This window comes from Chenopodium album, chromosome 1 (genome assembly GCF_948465745.1).
Source record: "Chenopodium album chromosome 1, dcCheAlbu1.1, whole genome shotgun sequence".
Taxonomy (NCBI): domain Eukaryota; kingdom Viridiplantae; phylum Streptophyta; class Magnoliopsida; order Caryophyllales; family Amaranthaceae; genus Chenopodium; species Chenopodium album.
Genome location: NC_137834.1, coordinates 24701110 through 24725621, shown reverse-complemented (window position 1 = coordinate 24725621; position 24512 = coordinate 24701110). Strand labels below are relative to the sequence as shown.

At 33.8% G+C, this 24512-nt stretch overlaps 1 protein-coding gene and 1 pseudogene across 4 annotated transcripts; one reads left to right on the top strand and one right to left on the bottom strand.

The window, feature by feature from the left end:
- Nucleotides 1-124: 124 nt before the first annotated feature.
- Nucleotides 125-6120, top strand: LOC145642813 (LRR receptor-like serine/threonine-protein kinase RPK2 pseudogene; annotated as a pseudogene). Of its 3 annotated transcripts, none has more exons than XR_014115725.1 (5): nucleotides 125-3460; nucleotides 4977-5156; nucleotides 5309-5409; nucleotides 5573-5636; nucleotides 5960-6120. The product of XR_014115725.1 is annotated as an LRR receptor-like serine/threonine-protein kinase RPK2 pseudogene, transcript variant X3 (transcript). The 3 variants fall into 3 exon arrangements; XR_014115724.1 differs by having other exon boundaries at nucleotides 5309-5445; nucleotides 5573-5632; XR_014115723.1 differs by having other exon boundaries at nucleotides 5309-5445.
- A 343-nt stretch (nucleotides 6121-6463) lies between these two features.
- LOC145642830 (uncharacterized) lies at nucleotides 6464-23480 on the bottom strand. Its single transcript, XM_081693999.1, has 15 exons — nucleotides 23200-23480; nucleotides 21404-21498; nucleotides 21186-21299; nucleotides 18889-18993; nucleotides 18035-18106; nucleotides 15810-15922; nucleotides 10341-10508; nucleotides 9122-9190; nucleotides 8702-8783; nucleotides 8533-8604; nucleotides 8208-8308; nucleotides 7897-8014; nucleotides 7694-7753; nucleotides 7478-7588; nucleotides 6464-6803 (listed from the first exon to the last, which is right to left on the bottom strand). Exons 1-15 carry the CDS (start codon nucleotides 23291-23293, stop codon nucleotides 6687-6689), a joined length of 1491 nt encoding a protein of 496 aa, XP_081550125.1. The 5' UTR covers nucleotides 23294-23480; the 3' UTR covers nucleotides 6464-6686.
- Between the last annotated feature and the right edge of the window lie 1032 nt (nucleotides 23481-24512).

Below are 24512 nucleotides of genomic sequence, written 5' to 3'. Positions count from 1 at the left end.
AAACATTCATATCATTACATTTCCAATTTTATCCTTTCATTCACTCATTTTCTCTCTCCTCCTTTCTCTCTCCTCTTTCCGGCGAATGCCGCTTTTCTCACCGGCGACATTCTCGCCGTCGTCGGAAACTCCATTACCGTCGCCTACATTATTCGTCTCTAACCTCTGAAACAACCCTCTTTTTCTCTCTCCTTAATCCGCCATTAAAATGCCGAGTCTAGCTCTTCTCTTCCTTCTTTCTCTCTACTCTTTCTTCTTCTTCTTCACTACTGTCGCCATTGACGGTGATTTATCCGCGCTTCTTGACGTCAAATCCGCCATTTCTAGTGACCCTTCTGGGATACTTTCGAACTGGACTGCTAAGACTCACTACTGTGAGTGGCGTGGTGTTTCTTGTGATTCTTCTAATGGTAGAGTGGTTTCTGTTAATCTTACGTTGTTGGGTGAAAATGGCGGTTCTTCTGTTCTCGCCGGAACCCTAGCTTCTTCCGTCGGAAACTTGACGGAGCTTAGGGTTTTGTCGATTGCTAATCACGGGTTTTCCGGCGAGATTCCGGCGGAAATTGGATCTTTGCGGCGTTTAGAGGTGGTTGAACTTCAGGGGAATAATTTCTCCGGGAGGATCCCGAATGAGATAAGCAATCTTACTTCGTTTTCGCTTCGTTTGCTTAATTTGTCGTTTAATTTGCTTACTGGGAAAGTTCCGGGTAGTTTAATTGGGTCGGGGAAAATTAGGGTTCTTGATTTGTCTGATAATCAGTTGTCTGGTAAGATTAATGTGGGTCATGATTGTTGGTATCTTACTCATTTGAAGCTTTCGAATAATTTTCTTGTTGGTAATGTTCCTGCTGAGATTGGGAAATGTATGAATTTGAGGACATTGTTACTTGATGGGAATATTTTGGAAGGTAGTATACCTCCTGAGATTGGCCGTTTGTCGGAACTTAGGGTCTTGGATGTTTCTAGAAATAGTCTTACGGATACGATTCCGAGGGAGCTTAGTAATTGCCAGAAGTTGGCTGTTCTTGTGCTTACCAACTTGGTTGAGTATAGTGATGATAGATCGTTGGATATTTTTAGGGGTGAGTATAATGCATTTGTGGGAGGTGTTCCTGAAGAGGTATTTATGATTCCTGCTTTGCAGGTGTTATGGGCGCCTAGAGCGAATATTGGCGGTCGCTTGCCTTGGAATTGGACTAAGTATTGTTCGTTAAGAGCTCTGAATTTGGGTCAGAATTATATTGATGGTATTATACCGGAGGGTATTGCAATGTGTAGAAATTTGACTTTTTTGGATTTAAGTTCAAATGGTCTTTCTGGAAACTTCCCTTTGCAGCTTCAAGTCTCATGCATGGTGTATTTGAATGTTAGTTGGAACTCTCTTTCTGATCTTCTTCTGCCATCCGATAATCACAATTGTGGTGGAGGAGTGAACTTGAAGAGGGATGATTTGTATTATCTCGATGAAGAAGATATTGAAAATGTTTACTTCCGTGTCAATATGTGGGATCCTGAATCGAATGTCCAATATGGTGCAATGTCAGATGATAGTCTGGTGATAAAACATGATTTTGGGAGGAACAAATTCACTGGTTCATTGCCTTTATTTTTTTTGTCAGCTGGGTTGTTCGTTCTCAATGGTAATGTATCATATGAGCTTTTGCTGAATGAAAATGGCTTCAATGGGTCTCTTCCTGGCAAGTTGTTTTCTGGTTGTCAAAATGTTCGTGGTGTTTATGTGAATCTGACTGCTAATAAGTTATCTGGGGAGATATACCCAACGCTACTTCAGGATTGTTTGGAGCTAAAAAGTTTTGAAGTAGCCCAGAATCATATGTGGGGGTCAATTTCATCAGATATCAATAACTTGAATATGCTTAGTAATCTTGATTTAAGAGAAAATCAGTTATCTGGGCCTCTACCTAAGGAGTTGGGAGACTTGAAATCTCTGAAATCACTACTTCTTGGCAGGAATAACTTTACTGGGGAGATTCCTCCACAACTTGGCGAATTGACTAACCTTGAGGATTTGGATCTGTCCAAAAACAATCTCAAAGGACCAATTCCTAGTGCATTGGCAAATGCAAGCAATCTAAAAGTTCTTTTGTTGGATCACAATGTGCTTACAGATGACATACCTTGGTCATTCTCATCCTTGTCCCATCTTGTGGAGTTGGATGTTTCATTTAACAATCTCACTGGTCATATTCCGCACCTACAGAATATAAGTGATTGTGGAAGCTTCAAGGGTAATAAATTTCTGCACTCATGTCCTGATCCTTATTCGGTACCACCAGCTGGTCTGCCAGTTCCCCTTGAAGTTGAGAAAGTGCACCATCGAAGAAAAATGAAATCCTTGATAATTGCAGCAGCGACTTCTGTCTCAGTTGTAATTGTCGTTATCCTAGTGATAGTGCTTGGGCTTGTGTTTGGAAGAAAGAAGCTGGGTAGACTCTCTTGCCTGAGAAGAAAGGTAGTTGTGACTTTTGCTAATACCCCAGTGGAATTGACTTATGATAATGTGGTTAGTGCAACTGGAAATTTTAGCATTCGGAACTTGATTGGTACTGGTGGGTTCGGATCGACTTACAAGGCTGAACTCGTCCCAGGTTATCTTGTAGCTGTTAAAAGGTTGTCCATAGGCAGATTCCAAGGAATCCAACAATTTGAGGCAGAAATTAAGACTTTAGGGAGAGTTAGACATAAAAATCTCGTAACCCTAATTGGATACTATGTAGGAGATACTGAAATGTTTTTGATTTACAATTATCTTTCGGGGGGAAACCTCGAGACATTCATACATGACAGATCAGCAAACAATGTCAAATGGCCTGAAATATACAAGATAACAGATGATGTAGCTCATGCCCTTGCCTACCTTCACTATTCCTGTGTTCCTCGAATAGTTCATAGGGATATCAAGCCAAGCAATATTTTGCTGGATGAGGAGCTTAATGCCTATCTCTCTGACTTTGGGTTAGCTCGGTTGCTTGAAGTTTCTCAGACCCATGCCACAACTGATGTGGCAGGCACATTTGGTTATGTAGCACCAGAGTATGCAACCACATGTAGGGTTTCGGACAAGGCTGATGTTTACAGCTTTGGTGTTGTGCTTTTAGAATTGATGTCAGGGAAGAAAACTCTTGATCCATCATTTTCTGAATATGGTAATGGGTTCAATATTGTTGGATGGGCCATGTTACTGATGGACGAGGGGAGGTGTTCTGAGTTCTTCTACTCGGAATTATGGGAAGCAGGGCCTGAAGAGAACTTGTTGAAGATGTTGCAGCTTGCTTTGTCATGTACTGTGGAGTCGCTTGCTATTAGGCCATCAATGAAACAGGTTCTTGAGAAATTGAAACAATTGAGCTCCTGATGGCACAATGTGATGTCCAATCAAAAGCATCGTGGTGTACCTTTTGATAGATCCACTTGTCAAAAATCCATTCTTGAAATCAAGGTATTACGTCTTTTCATTTGTATTAAAAAAATTAGGGAAATTCTCATTGGTAATCACGAACTTTTATTTTTTCTCAATGGTAAACCCTAAAACTTTTGATTATCAATGGTAATCATGAATTAATATTACTAAACTAATGGTAACATTAATGATATTTTAATATTATTAAAAGATTAACTAGGGTTAATCTTGGGTTAAGTAACAATAAATTTACATTAATACCCTTCAAATTATTTAAAAAACAACAAAAAAAACAAAATAAATCTGAACCCCTCCCCAGTTATCAGGCAACCAGCAACCCCCCTCCCCGCCGCTCAGCTCGTCCGGCTAACTGTGACTCAACCCCATCCCCCGCCGGAGACCCCACCACCGACACCCTAATCCTAGAACAAGCACCTTCTCCCCTGCTCCCGACCCACACTCTCTCTCCTCTCATCACCACCAAAACTGCTTCTCGAGGACGCCGAAACCAGCCATCCTCCCTAGCCGAAATTAGCCACCCTCCCCTCTTCCTCGATTCCCTCTGATCTTCTTCCCCGATTCCCTCTCATTCCCCTTACTTTGGTTAAAATTTCTAGGACTTTTGGCGATTTTGGGGTCAAATTTGTTGATTTTGGGGGTCGAATTTGACGATTTTTTTGAGTTTTGAGGTCGAATTTGTTGATTTTGGGGTCGATTTTATTGATTTTTGGGGTCGAATTTGTCAATTTTGGGGTTGAATTTGTTGATTTTAGGGGTCAAATTTGTTGATTTTGGGGTCGAATTTGCCGAATATGTTGATTTGGGGTCGAATTAGTGGTCGAATTCGTTGATTTTGGGGCCAAATTTGTTAGTTTTAGGTCGAATTTGTCGGGGTTTGCCGTTGAATTCTCTGGGTTTTGTGGTTCGAATGGCAGAGGTTTGTTGTTGAATTGTTTCACGTGTTTCACTCGGTTGCTATGATCAAGCCATAGGTTATACAACACTAAAGCTATGTCACTCCGAGTTTGCTCCGATTCTGACCTTAACAAGTAGTTTAACAATGACGGTGGTGGCTGGGAAGGGAGTTGCAGCGGGGAGGAGGAAAGAGAAATGAAGAAGAAAGAAGTGGTTATGCATAAGGGTATTAATGTCTTTTTGTAGGTCGATTGCTAAACCATGGTAAAGGAAATTTACAAATTGTTTAACTTAAGTTACCATTAGTTTAGTAATATTAATTCATGGTTACCATTGATAATCAAAAGTTTTATGGTTTACCATTGAGAAAAAATAAAAGTTCATGATTACTAGTGAGAATTTCCCAAAAAATTATGTTCTTAAATTACTTTCCATTTGCTCCTCTGTTATTAGGTAATGGGGTCTCCGTCTATGATGCATATCTCATAAGACAACCTGCAGGGGCACTTTTGTTTCTCCTTTTATCATGTTTTTATGAGGAATCTTGTTTTACACTATGCTAGGAGGAGCTTAGTTATCATTTCTTTATCAATAGTTTAATACTATGCTGCGGCTCCTTAGTTGTTCTCTTGTTTTTCAGCCTGCAGACGAGTTCAGCTGGAGGCAATGGAAATATCAGAAGTCAGGCAGGAGACCAAGTTTTTCTGTTAAGAGTACTTTGGCTCTCTAAAACAGACCTTTATTTCTTTCACCATGCTGAGATTTATCTGACAATATTGGTCACTTAATGGTGTGGGATTTTGTACTCGTCCCTTGCCAGGTAGTTAGCCATTTGTAACTTTCTACAGGATGCCTTTGCTTTTGTTAAATTTAAGATCTTGTGATTTCACTGTGGTCATTCAATATACTATTGCAGATGTTACATGTATGGAGATGAGTTGATGTTCAAATTTCTCTCCTGTCTTTTTTCAGGGACAATCCCTGTTTATCTATTCAGCATGAGATGGCGACCCACATACAGCAGCGGAGCGTGGTCATCGAATATATATTCTTATGAGAATTGCAAGTCAAAGGTGTGAAACATCATGAGAATTCTTGGATGCGATATGGTTAGAAGCCCCTAGTACATTGAATTTGTTAGTCGTGGAATATATAAGAAAGCAATGCTTTCTTTGTGTATATTGTATCCGTTAATTTGGTAAATTGTCTGACAGCTAAAATTGTCCTATTTTTCAGTTGAGGAGAAAGAAAGGCAATGTGCTGTCAGCTTTTGATGAAAATGATCATGGACAGACAGTAGGTAATCTCTCCTCGTCAATGTCATGATGAACTTCACATCTACTAAGCATTTTAGTTTGCCTCAGCTGTTAGACATTAATACTTGTTAGAAATTACTCCCTTTGTGCCCTTAAAAAGCTTCACATATTTCTTTCTGGGTTGTCTTAAAATAAACTTAGCATTTCCATTTCAAGTATATGTTACCAAGTAAAATCTAAATTATACATAGTATTTTTTTTTTCCCTCATCAATACTTTTTTTTTCCATCCTAACTGTGAAGTATATTGATGAGGGGGTTGGAGCTTGTATTAGTTTGCGCCAAATTGACTCTTTTGATATCTGTAGGTGAAACTGATTCCATGATTAATTCCTTCTTGGATAAAAGCTATGAGTCTACGACCACCAAACTTCCAGGAGAGCCATTGTGTCGCATGGTGATAATAAGACCAGCTTATTGAAGAGGACCTGTTACCTGCAGTATAAATTTTAAATAAATGGCCTGCAATCTAAAGCTTTTATGTTTTCTCTAGCCGGCAGAGAATCTGAAGTCTGCAGTTTTATGTATGGTAGACAGGTTTTGCAGCTAGTTCCCCTGTTACACCCTGTATGGCTGTAATTTGTTTGCGGTTTATATGTGAAAAAAAAAAACTTGACTCGTGACCGTCAAAGAGCTTTGTCTACTATTAAATTACCAAGTATCATTTTTGTAGCCTGATGAACAGAGTTTTGCACAGATGTGTTTCTGCCATCAGACCATCAATTTTAAAATGGCATTTGATGGTTTATCTGACTTATCTAGTTATCTCTGTATATGCTGTTTAATTTCGTGTTTTCAGGCTAAGAAATCAGTTGAGAATTCCAGCGTGCCCATTATGCTGTAGCCAATATCAGTTACTCAAGTTGTAAGCTGACTTGTGTAAATGCATACAGAAATATGTTTCATTTGGATTATATCATTAAGCTGCAAGCCGACCAATACCATCCCCCCCAATGCATGTGCTTATTGAGTCTCTTCAATGATAAACATCCCTGCATTCGGTGCCTATCTCTCTGCAAGCTTGCAACATTGCCTTCAGTCATCACCCCACTCATCGCCCTGACTTGCTTTTTTAACAATTTCCTCTGTGGTGGTGCCAATGACATCATTAGCCTTCTTAACATCAACAGATGAGTACCGGTCAGATTGATCCTGCGTTAAAGATAGATTGATATATAATCACTGTATTTGTATCTAATAAGACGATTTTGAAAAGCAGTGCAACGTGGTTTAGTCATTCACTCTCTCATGTCTATATTTTATTTATTTTATACATAGATACGACATAAAATTAGCTCAAAATATTCCTTCAATATGATTTATTAGAATTTGTTATACACTCGGGTACACCGTACACCCAAGTAATCCAAGGTTAGTTTTTGCTCTTCATTTGATGATTGTATGAAAAACAGTCATCAAAATGAGAATAAAATATTCATGGGTGTATATAACAATCTCTATGATGATTTATTAATCTCTGTTGCACATACTAACTCATTAATCCAATATTCAATTATGAAAATCCATAAAATATATTGGCTAAAGTGTATCACATCATATTAGCAAATTAGAATTTTTAAAATCTACTCCGTATATTTGTTTGCAAATAGAATTAAGACTATTATATTGTGGTTTATATCGATGTTCAGAAAAACAATTACAATTAAGAGTTATATTTGAAAACTATCTTGTATAACTTTGTACTCATACAATCGTAAATTTGTTCTTAACAACGTTTTTGAGTTTGTGAATTTGTTCAAATTTTAATTTTTAAGGCTGTATGTATATATAAAATAAAACAAAAGCATATTAAATGGACTTCTTACCTTATAAACAATACCTAGTTTCTCTAACTTGTCAATAGCATCATTTACATCAAAGTCACATTGTTCGTTAAATTGCTCTAATATCAGCTCCTCACATTTCCGGTCAAGGTCCTGTTTCAACATTCCATATTCAAGTTGAATTAACCAACAAGGTCGTAAATTTGTACAAACAATTCTACAAAAATGCAAGCATTTTATAATGAGAATGATTCTTACTTCACGGGTAAAATTCCCATACTTCATCAACACAAAGAATGCAATAAGAACCTCTTTAACCTGTACAAACAACAAAAACCTTTAAAATCTGGGAATATCTACATGGAGTTAAATAATCGACAACCGAAAGCTATAATTTGTATCGGTCTGAGTTATATAATCGACCACAGAAAGCCTATCTGTAACTTGAGTCCACAACTTACTTCTTGTTTCAGAACATTATCACATAGATGAAGTAGAGTGCCTCTTCCACTGTCTAGTTGTTTGTCATACATGGACTGGGTGATTAAACTATGATAGTCACTCAAATTGGCCTGAAACCTGAGAGCATTAAACCAGAAATGAATGTTAAACAAGAGTAAAAGAAATCCACATGTTGAAGAATATTTTTAGATAAGGAAGATTATTTCCTCGAGTAAAAAAATAATACAAGTATTAATAGGGTTAAAAATCGCAAGCACTTGGTGCTTATTGAATATAATAAATACATTAAGATTCAGAGGAAGTACTTAACGTGAAATATATCTTAGCACAATAACAAACCACTGCGGAGCCGACAGTAGCCAACACTTTCAGATTAGCTGTAGTCTGGCAGAGCTGGGTTATAACTGTCACCTGATAATACAGCACATTTTGTTTGGTTGAGCAATCTACAAAGCCAACAAGTGCACGACAGCTCACTATTTTAAAACAATCATCTTTTAAATTACTTCAGGCAAATCTGGCAATGATGTATCCACATTTTGAAAGACACAAAGTAATGGTTAAACACTTAAATTTTACAACTTAAACCATCAAATTCAAATATGGCATATTACTCATAAAAAGGAAGAAGTTACCAGTCCAATTGCAGCTGAAACAAGGAGTTTAAACCAGTCATATGAAGTTAATCCTGGACTCTTCTTTTCAGGCTTCAAAAAAAAAAAAAAAAAAAAAAGTGATATTGTTAAAAGGCATACAACATAATGTATATGGCTCAAAAGAACAAAAAGAAGTGTTTGAACATACAAGAACAATTTCCATGTCAGCCATGGGAATGTGTTTGAAATGCTTTACATAAATTGCTCTTCCGTCTTCAGTTGATTTCAATCTGCAGGGTTTCTATACGTTAGAAATTATAAGAAATATTCTCTGCAGGTTATAAGAAAGCAGGTTTTCAGTCTTCAAGAAGGTATCTATCACTTGTGTTTCCATATTCTCAAGAATCACGGCTAAAGAGGATTCTTCAACAGATGATAATTCGATTTATTTTATTCCAAACCCTGTTTCAAACACATTCCATCCTTCAATTAAAAGATTTCTTAGAATTTGACCTCATACACTTCACTATAGTTGAACCAAGCACATACCCCCTCATTCATTGCCTCCAAAAATAGCATCCCCTCAAATGTTGGCAAAATTAAACACAGGAATCTGAAGAAAAATTACCTGTATATAATAATAATCTTCTCGAAGGTTGGCTCTTGGATTGTTGTTTTACTTAGTAGGTTGCAAGGACTGAGTAAAAGCAGAATGTCAAAAAAAAGTCAATGCAACAGATATGTGAAATAGATGCAATTATCTATCACTCTATTTAGCAACCATGTTAGCCTTAGGCCAACAGGCAAGGTAGACACTATCTTAAGGACCTTATATCACAACAATACCAACTGCAGGCTGCAGCAAAAATACCCCACAACATGCAAGCTTGGTCTCTACCAAGTCTAGACTACAGATGTAATCAATAATCTATGTTATTAAAATATATATGCTCTCTAGTTTTAATCTAAAGTCGTTCCAGTTTGACTTGCACGTGTGCCAAGACTGCCAACACACAACTTTAACCGCCAATATCTATAATTATCGTAAGTGAAAAAGTAAAAAAAAAAATAAATAAAATAAAAATGAATAAAGTCATTGAAACAAAATCGAAAACATTTTACATGATAATATATACTTCATCCGTTTCTTTATAGCTGCAACACACCTTCTTGGCATGCTATTTGAGGAAGGGATTAGAGAAGATAAACATCGAACATATTAATCTAAATTATTTTTCGTATCGGTGTTAAAATTATTCTAATTAATTTGTCCGTTTACCTTTCCCAAACCTCGTACAAAATTGTATGTTAGTATCATAAAGAAACGGAAGAAGTATGTTTTTCAATGTATAAGAACAAAAAATGGTCAAAGTGAGTTTTATACTTCTATAAATAGTATCAAAAGTCCAAAAGGGAGTAATTCACCATCTCAGCCTCTCTATCAGCATTTACGAATTTACTATTAATCTGTCATTTGATTTTGTGACCAGCAACATGTGCTTGGTTTTATGGACCTTAAGTAACTTCATTAACAATGCATATAGATAATAAAACCAATAGTTTTACCAAGTTTTTGATGTAACTCATTCAAATTTTAAGTTGAGATCTGGCAAGTATGGAAACAAGCAGGTTTAACTTTGATGTTTCTCTCAAGTAAAAACTGCTTCCATTAATGACTTTAATGTAGGATGAAAAACTCCTAAGCATGTAAATTACGATTGAAAAGGCATGGATTTTCATATGTTCTAATGCCAGAGAACTTCAGTAGATTTAGTGAAAAAAGTAAAATAATACTTGTATTCACTGGTGCCCTATCAGCAAAAGAGGAATACGAGTCTCATTCAAACCTGAGATTCATATTCTGAATACGAATCCTTTCAATTAATAAGCTGTGTTCATCACCACCACCATCATCATCCTCATCCTGTTCATCATTTTCGGTGACTAAAACTTCGTGCAGTTCTTCATTTTTCACATGTTGTTTTCTTCTCTTTTTTGAGAATAACTTACTCAGACTGCACCAAAACACATCAAAAAATAAGAGGTTTTAAAGTAAGGATATTATTTCAACAAGTAATATGCTCCAAATAATTATAATAAAACCAAGTACCCTAATGGAATTTTATATATACATATGTATATATGTATATGTACATATATACATATGTATATACACATACATATATATATATATATATATATATATATATATATATATATATATATATATATATGTGTGTGTGTGTATATATATATAGATATGTATATATAGATATGTATATATATATATACTACATATATAAGAAAGGAGAACAGAACCATTCTGCCTTATTGTTATATATGTAGCTGCAACGTTTACTTACAAGTCAATCAAATCTACCATAACCATATAGTAGCCATTCTGCTCTTTCTTTCTTTCTTTTTTACTAATTTCAGCAACTAGTAGAAAGTACAAGAACAGAGGACAAGATGTCCTTGTAACTTAAAAAAGCAGATTACACGTCCAATATCCCCAAATGAGTAACTAAACTCGCCCCACTGCCTTAGCCCACAAAGAAGCCCTATCCCGCAGCAAATCAGCACTCAAAGTGGTTTCTTTGAAAATTACCACAGAATCATTATAAGAGCATTAAACTACTGGAGTAATGTCTAGAAAAAGTTAGAAAATAAACTTTACTTGAACCTTAGGGCAAAGCCACCCAATAAAGTGCATTACTGAGCATTGTCATTGAGAGAATATGGCGAAGAAAAGTTTGGCCAACCCCAAGGCAAAATCGACCAATAGGGTGCACCAGGGTCGGCCCTTATGGTGTGCGCCATGAGCGGTTCCACAGGGCCCAAAAAAGTGAGGGCCCATTTTTACCTTCCTTCCCATCTTTGATCAAGCGGTTAATAAGAGATAATTAAGAATCAGTCAATCCTCTCTTTAATTTTGGAAAAAGTTGCCATTAATTCTTCCGAAAATCTTTCTCCTTCCCAAAAATCTCTCTTGCTCTACATTAATTTGTTCCATATTTCCATGGATAAACGTTCTATAAATCATAAGTATAGATTTTTCTGTTTGACTCTTCATATCTCCCTATTAAAATTTCAAAACTTCTCCCTAAATCCAAACAGTCAAAATTGATTATCCTTAAAAAAAAAAAAAGGTAATCAATTTCAAACGGCTAAATAAATTACTCTCTATATAATTTCGTCCAATTTTGAGATCAATTTCAATTTCTATGAATTAATCTACAACTTTGGGGAATTTTTCTGATTATCTCAATTCTCATTACTTCATTAGTCCATAGTCATTTACAACCAAAAAAATTGGTCGATTTTTGCAATTGCCGAACAATCGAATACTTGATTGTCTCAAATTGAAGGTATAATTATAATTTATATGCTATTTAAGTAATTGTTGTTCGTCATGTTCAGCAGGTATAAGATAGTCTTAAGAACTTAAGATTGCAAGGAGACGAGGAGTTGTTGACTTGTTGGAATATTGCAATTGGCAGGAGCTTTTGAGATGAATTTCGGTTGTTTGTCTCCAATCTCCATCCTTGTTTTTATTTTTATTTCATTTTTTTAGCCTCATTAGTTTATATATTGTTCTTGTTCTTGCTTTCTGTTTAATTAATGATTGATTGATTTGTGCCACAATTGTTAATTTTATTATGAAAAGGAAACATGAATCTGGATATGAAAAACGTAAGAAAAAAAAGAGGATTGAAGAGTTAACCCAATCCCAAAGAGGAGCACTTGATAAATTTTTTATAAAAGAATCACCTCAAACTGACAATGTGCCTAATGTGAATGAAAATGTGTTAGTTGAGGATGATAATGTGCCTAATGTGAATGAAAATGTGTCAGTTGAGGATGATAATGTGCCTACTGTGAATGAAAATTTGTCTGCCGAAGATGATAATGTGCCTAAGGAAGATGATAATTTGGGTACTAATAATGAAAATATGCCATTAAAGAATGATAGTGTGGCACCAGAGACTGTTAATTTGCCTACTAATAATGAAAATGTGCCACTAGAGAATGAAAATGTGACAGTTGATGACAATGTGACACCTCTTGATAGTGAAAATATGTCAATGGATAATGATGTTCCTAATAATGAAAATATTGATAATTATTCTGTTGACATATATGATCCTAGAAATTGGGATGGCCTTGATTCTAAATTGATTGATATTTTAATAGCAAAGGGTCCCAAAAGAGATATGTCTATTGATAAAGGTCCTAAAGATAAATTTTCTAGACGATTTTCTGCTGCATTTTACACTAGAATATTGTCTAATGGGGAAAAATACGATAGAGATTGACTTGTTTATTCAAAAGAGCTTGATAGAGTATTTTGTTTTTGTTGTAAATTTTTTAAAAAAGGGCCGGGAAAAGGTGCATTAGTAAATGAAGGTTTTTCTGATTGGGCACATATTACCAAGAGGATTAGAGACCATGAGACAGGCATGGAACATATTAAAAATGTGGCTACTTGGTATGATTTGCGGTTAAGATTCCAAAAGAATCAAACAATTGATAAAGTAGCTCAAAAACTACTTGAGAAAGAAAAATAGCATTGGAAAAATGTATTGTTTAGAGTTATTTCTATTGTGAAATTTCTTGCAAAATATAACTTAGCATTTCGTGGAAGTAACGAAAGGTTGTATCAAAAAAGCAATGGAAATTTTTTGGGCTTAATTGAAATGCTAGCCGAATTTGATCCAATATGTCAAGAGCATGTTCGACGAATTACAAATGATGACATTCATAATCATTACCTTGGTCATAGGATTCAAAATGAACTAATACTTTTGCTTGCTAATGCTATTAAATCTGAAATTATTAATAAGATAAAACAAGCAAAGTATTTTTCTGTTATTCTTGATTGTACCCCCGATACTAGCCACCAAGAACAAATGTCTTTGATATTGAGATATGTGGATGTATCTTCTAATAACATCGAGGAATCCTTTTTAGGATTTTTAAATGTCAATGATACAACTAGTCAGGGCCTTTTTGATGTTCTGCAAATTGAATTACAAAATCTTGGACTTGATATAGATAATGTGAGGGGTCAAGGTTATGATAATGGATCGAATATGAAAGGAAAACATCAAGGGGTACAAAAAAAACTTTTAGATGTAAATCCTAGAGCTTTCTATACTCCTTGTGGATGTCATTCTCTTAATTTGTTATTATGTGATATGGCTCACTCATGTGGTAAAGCTAGAGACTTTTAAACGGTTTCAAATGTCTGACATACGAGAAGCTTTGCTCCAAGTATCAGACACTGATTGGAAAATACAAAGTGAAGCTAAATCGTTAGCTAATAATGAGCTTCGTGATTTTGAGTTTATAATATCAATTATCATTTGGTTTGACATTTTGAATGTTGTCAATGTGGAAAGCAAGCACTTACAATCAAAAGATATGCTTATTGATGTTGCTCTTAATAAACTAAGTGCTTTAAATTCTTTTTTTGTGGGTTATAGAGAAACAGGTTTTGATGTTGCCATTGAAACAGGTAAGAATGTGGCTTTGGAAATGGATATTGATCCCGTATTTCCTCAAAGGCGTGAAATTCGTAGAAAAAGACAATTTGATGAAAATCTAGATGAAACATCTACTTCACAATCTCCACAAGAAGCATTTAGAATTAATTATTTTCTGCCTATTGTTGATCAAGCTATTGCCTCCATTAATAGGAGATTTGAACAATATCAGCAATATGAAACCATTTTTGGTTTTATGTTTAGTTCTGATGATTTAAAATCATTGGATGATAGTAGTTTAAAGTCTCGTTGTGAAGGTTTAGAAGCTGCATTGAGTCACAATAGACAGGTTGATATTGATGGGAAAGAATTGTTTGTGGAGTTAAAGTTGCTTACTGAATTCTTGCCTTTGGAAAATATGGGACCACTTAGTATTTTACAGTTTCTAAAAGGTTTAGAATATTTTCCCAATACTATCATTGCATATAGAGTTCTTTTAACTATCCCTGTGACTGTTGCATCTGCAGAGAAGTTTTTCCAATTTAAAGCTTTTAAAGTCATACTTGCGGTCTACAATGTCTCAACAAAGACTTAATGGATTAGCAATGATGGCAATCGAGAATGATCTATTGGAGAATGTTGATTATGAAGAATTAATCGAAGATTTTGCTTCCAAGAATGCAAGGAGAAAGGTTCTTTTCACGTGAGACATTGATAGATTGATCGATTTTAGTTGAATGTTTAATTAAGATGTAATTAATAATTAGTAGTTTTAAGAACTTTGACATGTTTCATTTTGTAATAACTATTTATTTATATATCATCGGTTTATATTAGAATTTTAAAGATGAGTTTTTTTTTTTTTTTTAATTAAAGGGCCTCTTTTTTAAATTTTGCACAGGGCCTCGGGGTGCACTTTCACATTGAGAGCATGGCAAAGGAAAATGTTGGCTGTAGAAAAAATGAACTCTAGCTAATACAGTATGAGTGCGCATCATGTCTACTTCTGACATAAAAAGACATTGTACTATAATCTTTTCATTTTATTCCTTCCATCACCCATACTGGGTCATACCAAATCATAGATAACAACATAAAAATAAGAATTGCTTTTTAAATTGGTAACCACCTCAGATAAAGTTTGACATATGTGTGAGAAGTCAATAATGAATCCATAGTTCCATACGCTTCTCGTTTGGTTGAATGTAGGAATTGCAAATTCCTTGGACAATTGATTTCCCATGAAATTGAACTTCCTAGGAAATTCTAAAAATTGTTTGGTTAACTAAGGGAAGTGGAAATTCCCATGGGAAGTTCCACTTACCTAGGTCCCCTTAGGTAATTAACTTCCCTCATTTTGTGGGAAATGGAAATTCATGGGAATTTCTACTTCCCATGAATTTGTTAACCAAACAACTTCAAAAAATTTCAATTCCTAGGATTTTCAAATTCCCATGTTTTTCTTTGGCAACCAAACAACCCTAAGCTCTTAATAGCCAACTTTCATGACACATTATAAAATTTAAAGTTCTTTTACAAATGCCAAAAATTTCTTTTTACAGTAACAGTTTGGACATTCAAGTGTAGCAGTATTAGCTTGGTATTAGATGTTCAATTATAAGAGGTACCAACACAATATTATTCTCAGATAAGAACAACAATGAGAAGTGAATTGAGTGACTGACATTGAATCAGAAATTTTCGATTATATATATTTTTTTAAGAGTAAGTTCATTAATGACCCGCTTGATAGAATTAAGACCCTTAAGTTGGAATGAGAGAAGACAACAAAATCAACAACATTGCAGTTTATTTATTTACTTGACTTACCCAGTCAATCTCAAGAAGCCTTGCGCAATTCGTGAAATAAGAGCATCGATTTTCCATTGAACAAAGTAACCAGTCTTTCGATCCATTCCAAAACCACGCCGAAAAATTATGTACTGCAAAAAGTTAATTAGCTAGATGAATATCTAAAAGGGAACAAGATTACACTTAATAAACCCCATAGGCATTTTAAAAGGAAAAAATGTGTATTACATTTCCTTCATATGAACAACTCACATCTCCGTAATTGAACAAAATACTATCAAGTATCAACCATGCCAAAACATGGCTCTTCAGTTATATATTCATCTATACCACATTTGACCTTTGAACTTTTTACTTAAAATAAAGTTTCTATCATCATTTGTTAGTAAAATTATCAAAGACAGTTTTATGAAAGAGTTTGAAAAGTGTAGAGTATAACTTTTGCCCTTCTAATCAAAGCAGGATTATATCAAATCACTGATGAAATATAAATGTCAAATGACATTGTTAATAAAATAAAAAAAATAAAATAAAATAAAATAAAAAATAAAAAAAAAAAAGAAATACGTTACTTTGTACTTCGTATGTTATAACACAATCAGACTAATTCCATACTCATTCTGGGAAATAACACACACAATTAAAAAGACATCTTTATAATGGTATTTCTCAAACAAAAGATATAGGTTAAATATTGCTGATCTCACTTTTGAAAAGAAATAGAACTAACAAAAACAAGGTAACCCTTTATCATTTTTAGACACTTTTTGTTAATGTCTTAAGCAAGGTGATATATTTTGAGAAAAAGAATGGCCTGAGAAAGGTAATCAAACTAAGAGAGTTGGGGCTGGAATTTTTATTGGCAAACTCCTATATCTTCTCATTAGATATATATGCATTCTCCATAGATTTCACAATTTTCAAGGTTTATGAAGGTCTCTGGTCAAAAATTCTACACAGATAAGAGCTGCATAGCATTATAATCTGCCTTGAGCTGAAAAGATTTCCAACTTTGACCTTTTTTGACATTCTGCTCTTATCTGTGTAGAATATTAGACAGAAACCTTTTCAGCTGCTACTACTGCTGCTGCTCTTACTTCCCCTTAAAGCGTCCTACACAAGACATCTACACCAAAAACACAAAAGATGTAATGATGAGAAAGCCCAAAACCAACACCTAAGCCTCCCTTTTAACTAAGCTAAAACACACAAAAGAAAGACACCCCCAAACTCATCTCCTCCACCTAGGACAAAAAGCATTCAAGAAATTTTATCAACTTACTCAAAAATCAAGCTTAAATTGCACAGATAAGGAACCTAGAGGGTTTAAGCTAAGTAGGAGTAAGACTGAATATTTGGTATGCCACTTTAGTACACAAAGGGGAACAAGCGATGATGTAGTGAGTTTGGATGGATAGGATTTGACAATGAGTGAGTGTTTTAGATATCTAGGGTTGATCATTCACAAGAATGGTGACATTGATCAAGACGTGACCCACAAAATTAAGTCGGGGTGGCTTAAATGGAGAGCAGTCACGGGATTGTTACGTGACCGAAGCATTCCTTACAATTGAAGGAGAAATTCTATAGTATCGTCATAAGACTAGTGTATCTCTATGGTACAAAATGTTGGGCTTCCAAGAAGAAGCACATTAAAAAAAATGGAGGTTATGAATATGCACATGTTAAGATGGACGTACGGGAACACTCTAAGAGATGGAATCAAAAATGAAGTTATTCGCAGAAAAGTGGGTGTCGCAATAATTGCAGACAAAGTAAGGGAAAATCGTCTATGTTGGTTCGGGCATATAAGATAAAGGTGCAGTGGAAAAAGTGAGATCATGGAGAGGTTAAACGAAGTAGAGGGAGATCGAAAATGACTTGGTTGGAACAAGTTAGGAAGGACATGAAGCATTGAATCATACGGATTTGCATGAGAATGAGGTGTTTGATCGTAAGGGATGGAGGCCGAAGATATTTGTGGATGACTATACGGAATAATCACTTTTGGTTCATGTAGCCGACCCACTTATGGGATGAAGGATTTGATTGATTGATACATTGTACGTATATTGGAAAGTAAAGAGTTCACCTTTCTATTAACTTATTAATTGTAACAAATCAACACATAAGCTCAGCCATCCTCTACACCAAATCACCACAAAATTAATGACGCAATTTACTAATAGAATTGTTTATTTGATAAACAATAGCGAGCAATATAAACTTTTAAAGTAGTGTACCTGTTTAGCAAAGTGGGGAAGGTTATCTCGGGGATGCTTCTTAAAAAACCTCTTCAAAAGTGTTGTGTCAAGCTACAGAATGAACAAATGTAAAGATCCAGTGGTTAGGAAAAATAAACACCAGGATAAGACAAACCGAACCAAATAGAATGTACAATGTATGAATAGAAAAAGAAGATAACTAACAACCAAAGATCATAGTTCAATGAGAAATTTGTAAAAAAAGACCTTTTAAGTGGTCGACTTTTTATAAAAGAATCTTTTAAGTGAAAAGTTGTGAAAAATGATCTTTTAAGATGTATTTTGCTTTTATGGGGTACTTGAGTGAGTGTTCTGAGTGGTCAATGCCGGAGCTCCGGGTTGACTTTCACGTGAAACGTGAGTTAAACAAAAAAACAAAAAAAAAAAAAAATTTACCCCCCAAATTTCCCTCCTATTTGAACAACCCCTTTCATTTTCCCCCTTTCTCTTTCTTTCTCTACCCTAAAATTTCGAGGGAAAAATATATTTTTTTAACTCACGTAGAGTCAACGCCGGAGCTCCGGCATTGACCACCTAAAAAACTCACCCAAGTACCCCTTAAGACATAATACAACTTAAAAGGTCTTTTTTCACAACTTTTCACTTAAAAGGTCTTTTTACAAAAAGTCGACAACTTAAAAGCTTCTTTTTCACAAATTTCTCTAGTTTAATTAAATAGTTTTTGCTCATATGCAACTACAACATGAAAGACACCTATATTCCTTTTGAATTTAGTTTCAAAATGACATGGAAGATTTAATATATTATGCAATGTCTAGGTACCTAATCTATTACAAAGCGCTTGTGAATATTAATGAGAGTCTACAACAAACCTTAGCTTCATCAACTTTGATTGGAAGATTTAGACAATAATTCTCAGATGCCGCAACTTCAAACTCCTCATTTGTCACCATCTTGAAATTGCTTTTTTCCAACATCTTGAAAGACAAAGTGGAAATACTTGTCAAGAAAAGATTGTAATCTTATTTTTTACTTCAAGAAAAAACAAGTAATCTTTATGTGATAAGCTACATCGATCCTAATATATTGAATTACAAACCCGGACCCTATGGACACACCACTTTTTATTGGCCCTTTCTCCTGCATTAAAAGATAAAAAAATTATAAAAATATATAACTAAACCTATTAAGTAACCAAATGATGGTAATATTATATTCTATTTTTTATAACTATTGAACCAGTTGACATATAATAACTATCAATTTCTTTGTCAACACTACACAACTAGTTGACATATAATAACTATATGCTATATCTATTTGGGCTTTGATGCAAAAAGGATCTAAAATGACTTGAAATGTCTTTGCCTGAATTACACTTTAGCTACTAGCTAATTCATCGAGAAATTAAGAATTGTATGTAGTCACTTAAGCAAGATGGATCAATAAAAATAATTTAACATATTTAGTGTGAATAAAGCAAAGGCAGTTTGATCAATTTGGAACTTTTAAATTGAAATTCTGCCAAATATAGTGAGATAAATGCACAAGCATCACAAAACATTTTTGTTTCAATAAAGTTACATAGTGTTTCCCCCCCCCCCCCCCCCCCCCAAAAATACTTAAATTATTGTCAAATTATCCAAAATAAGATAACATAATGTTGCAAAATGACAATAAAAGTTATTTAAGACTCATATTTGATTTTTTTTTTTAAAGCATGACCAATTAGCTTGTTTAAAACAAATAACTGTCGTAGCCAATAATTAACCCGCCAAAATAAAGGTCGTAAGAACTTTACAAATGTGTATGGTTAAACTGTATAAAACTCCCTACGTATTACATTGTATTGCATAATTACATTTGACATTATAACTAACAATATTGGATGGCGAGATAACAAAATAAGGAAAGTGCTGAGTCATAAAGAAAAAATATGAAAGAAAGCTTCTTGAAAAGGAAAGTGATACATTTATTTTTTTACAGCCAAAAAAATAAGTGCACAAAATGATACACGACACAAAGAATACTATAATTAATTTCCCTTTATAGGAGCAATGGATGGAGATCTTTAAAGGTTATAAAAGTAGTATACTGTAGACGGTATATTGTAGATTTGTAGTTGAGCTCAAGCAGTCATACAGTATAATAACACTTTCCCATCACCTTCATCTCAATGACCATTATAGAATAATACATATTAATAAAAATTAAATAAAAAAGATAAAGTTTACAAGATTATAAGGGTCTTCGAAAATAAAGGTGATCAATGCCAATGGTAGAAGATAAGTAAAGGCAATGTTGACTAGACCTGATAATGAAATTTAGAGGCTAATCCTTCCAGAGGCCAGCCAGTGATACCAAAGAAACGTCTACAACAAGTTTTCAATGAATTTGATAAAGTATAAAGCATATTCCTGGACCTCAACCATCGGCTTAAGATTTTGGTTGAGTTGGTCCACTATCGTGGTACCAAAGCAAGCGTGACACAAAGGTCACGGGTTCGAATCTCATCCACCCCCACTTTCAAGTGGAATATTTCGGGCAGGGTATGCGAAGGGCCATGCTGCATCCACATTTATATTCCTGGACCTCAACTACTGGAAATTCTATCTCCGTTTCATATTTTTTGCAACTTTTTTTCCAAAAATAAATGATACACATCATTTGCAATTAATATTTTATCATTTGCAATTAATATTTTCTTTCCTTTTCAGGCTGTCATTTTTTTCTAAACTCCTCATCACATGCATTCCTATTTTTCTCTCTCTATCTTACACTTACAAGTTACAAACCAATTTTGCCTAACAGTCCGTGCACCCTTTTAAAGTAGCAAAATTGTGAAACAAAGGTAGAATATTATTCATTTATAAAATTGTTCATTACAACACAAGAGTTAAATATTTCTAAGCAATAGAATTGGGTTACTGTTCTATGATTCTAAGTTTCCTATTCCTATTGGAAATCATGCTTTCACATTTCTACCTTCATACCACAGCTTTCCTATTCTTATTTAAAATTTATGCATTAATATTTCTGCCTTTCTATGATTGCATTACCTGTTTCAGTTGACATGTTAATAGACTATCACTCATCATCACAAAACAAGTGCATGTATTCTAATTAATTTGGTAAAGAAAGTATTGAGTTGAAATCAGCAAGGTGATACCTTAAAAAGTAGAGCAAGAAACTTCTCCTCGACTAATTCAATTTTATCTTCAGGAAAATTGCACTCTTCCAATTTGCGAGCTCCAGCAACCGGTTCAAAAAGTTTGAATAATTGCTATCATCACATAAATCAAGACATATTCATCCAGCTGTTAATCAAAATTATCATACAAAGCATAATCTACACCTTAATTGAGCAAATTAAGCCATAAAAATTACCATCAGTTCTTCAAATTGTATAAGATACCAAGCTCGAATCGTGTAGTCAACTCTATTACAAAATGTTAAGAATTCTGCCCTCTCCGACTCACTTTCTGCCAAAAATAACAGAAAAATGAATCATTTTTTCAACTTTTCACAAACCTCCTGTGGCCTTCAAAACCCCATCTTAGGCTTTTAGCAATCCTAAATGGCTAGACACTCCATCCTAAATACTTGTACTAAAAAATAAAAACCCCGTTGTGTTTTTTTTTTTTTTTAATCCTATTTTGACATTGTTCATTTGTCACAGATTTTACCATTAATATCTTTAATTATATAAGATGAATCAAACAAAACCTCACAAAGCTATTACATGATAAAATAACTGTGAGATTCTAAAAACGAACGTTAAAAAAAAAAAAACCAAAGGAAGCAAAACCTTTTAAAAATAAAACTTTTCATACTTCATATTTATCTAAATTTATACAGCAGAAACCCATTAATATCACATGATAACCTTTTATTTTCTTGCATCCTAATTATCTATATTAGATGAAACCCGTGCGATGCACAGTTTGTTAGTATTTTTTAAAAAAAAAAAATATTTTTCATATTTATGTGATTAAAATTGTTATTATATTAGTTTTAAAATATTAGATTAAATTACTAAACTCAAAAGATAATATTTTGTATTTAATTATTTAAACTTTTAAATCTCATTTGCCAATTTTGCTTATGTGGCATTTGGATTATTTAATTTTAAAAGAAATTAATAATCTCTTATTTAATTGGCTACCACTTAAATTTATAATCCTACATAGCGCGCTAAGAAAATTAAATCATACATGGCTCTCTAAAAACTCGGGGAAAAACTCCACTTTAAATATATATATTAGATTTATACAACAGAAATTAACAACCCCTACGAAATATTAACGACTTTTCTCAATTATATTACTCGTATTCGTTACACACTTAACGCATAGTATCTAAATTTTTGGCTTTACTGTTATAATAATCTGGTGAATAAAAAAAAAACCTGTTTAATCAAGTGTTACGGAGTAATTACTGTACACGTTCTTCATATTACATTAAACTCAAATTTAATATTCTTTCTCCTCATCTTCTCCGCTTGCTAACCTCAACAGCTGGTTCAATTCCTAGTTTTCTCATGACATTCATGAATCCATCTGAACATCTTCTCTAAAAGTAATAGAGAGGAAGCTGAATTTGCCATGGAAATAAAGAGAGAAGTTTTGCAAGAATCAAAAATAGATTTATTGTTGTATTTAGACGTGTCAAAAACTAACTTGAACCGACTAACTTAACCTGAAAGCAAACTAATCCAGAATTCAACCTTCACGGGCACAATGGTTCAACATGACTCAAACCTGAATTAAACTCAAACCCGAATTAGACCAAAATCCAAACCAGTCATCCGAATTGACACCTCTCTAGTGACTTTTATTAACGTCTTGCTCACTTAAGAGTGTAAGACAAAGTATAAGGGTATTATTAAGAATTTTCGAAAATAATTACAACTAAATTAGCCCCGCAATTTAGTCTAACGGGAGTAATGGCCAAATTGACTCCATTAGTTTAGTTTTAATTGTAGCAAATTAACGCCGAAACTTTAAATGTAACCACTACAAACAACTAACACAGCTAACAAGTAGCTACTAGCTCCCAAAACTAATTGCTCGAAAACAATACACAAAACATAATTCAACTTTTTAGTGAAATATAATAAATTGAAATTGAGCTAAAAACAAATTGCAAAAAACCAAAAGAATTGAGAGAAAAAGAAAACATACCAATGAGTTGGGTTAAACAATGAATTAACTTGGGCTTAAAGATGGGAATTACAGACTCACGGTCTAATCGAATAAATTCCTTCTTCTTCTTCATTTCTTCAAACACACAAGTCAATGAACCAAATTGTAGAGTAAACAAAACCCAAAACCACAATTATTAATTTGTATTTGGTTGAGAAATTAAATGAAAAAAAAAAAAATTTTAAAAATATATACAAGAGAGTGAGAGACGTGGAGTGATATTGAGTGATGGGAAATCGGGAATGAAACAAAGATGATAAAAAAAATCGATTTTGGCAGTTACGGTCGATTGTGGTCTCTTACAATATTCCAGAATTTTGCACATGGAAAATGAAGTCATTTTTTTTGGCCCCACCTTCTTAATGTTTATCTTCCTACAATGATTTTTTAAAACTATTGTCTTTCATTAATTTACGGAAAAATTAAAAAATAATATCATATAATTTGAAATTTTTTTCACACAAAATTTAAAAAAAATCAGGTGTACAATAATTATTGTACATCCATTATAAAGATAGCATAAAATGATTAAAAATTACCCCTGAAATTAATAAAAGTTACCCCAATATGCATAAAAGTAACCCAATTCAAATAAAAATTATCTACGCTTTATTAGTAAAGAATCACATTTTAATTGACTAAAAATCAATTATTAGTGATTGAATGTAATTAAATTACCTCTATAAAACTTTTCTTGTTATCTATTTATATAAAAATTGTATTATGTTTAAAGTTACCCAAAGAAAGGCAAAAAGTTACCCTAAAATTAGCTAAAAGTTACCCTACTTATACTGCTCGATGTACACTAATATTAGTGTAAACCGGATGTATACAAAAGTTTTTGTTTTTTTTTATTATAACATCTCCTTTTCTAAAAGTTTTATTATAACACCACATAAATAATTAAAATTTTGATATCATCACCAAATAACGGTTTCTATAACGGAAAAAAGAGTGTGAGTCCCACAATTTAGTTGACCCTCCAATTTTTTTTTACCTTTTGAACTTGATTCTCCAAATTCAACCACTAAAAATTGAGATTGAACTGAAATCCTAATCTACATTTTGTGGTTGAGAAAGCGAATTGCAAGGAGAGGTGTCATTGTTTGAGCGAAACAACTTTGCGTGAAGTCGTTAGCCATTTTCATCAAAGGAAGGAAAAGCTTGGATATTTCTTGGTTACTGACAGCGACATGAAGAAGATTCCAAAAGAGGTACTAATTAACCCTTTTACAGTATTTTTTTTATTTTTTTATTTCTGATGTCAAAATTGCAATTTTGGTGTTCATGTT

What these genes read in the sequence shown, in the direction of transcription:
- LOC145642830 (XM_081693999.1), bottom strand. Translation starts at nt 23,293, where the DNA reads ATGAAGAAGAAGAAGGAATTTATTCGATTAGACCGTGAGTCTGTAATT. An exon ending in AAGATTATTATTATATACAG is followed by an intron (nt 8,784 to 9,121) that starts GTAATTTTTCTT and finishes GAAACCCTGCAG; the next exon opens with ATTGAAATCAACTGAAGACG. An exon ending in TTTCAGCTGCAATTGGACTG is followed by an intron (nt 8,309 to 8,532) that starts GTAACTTCTTCC and finishes CTGTATTATCAG; the next exon opens with GTGACAGTTATAACCCAGCT.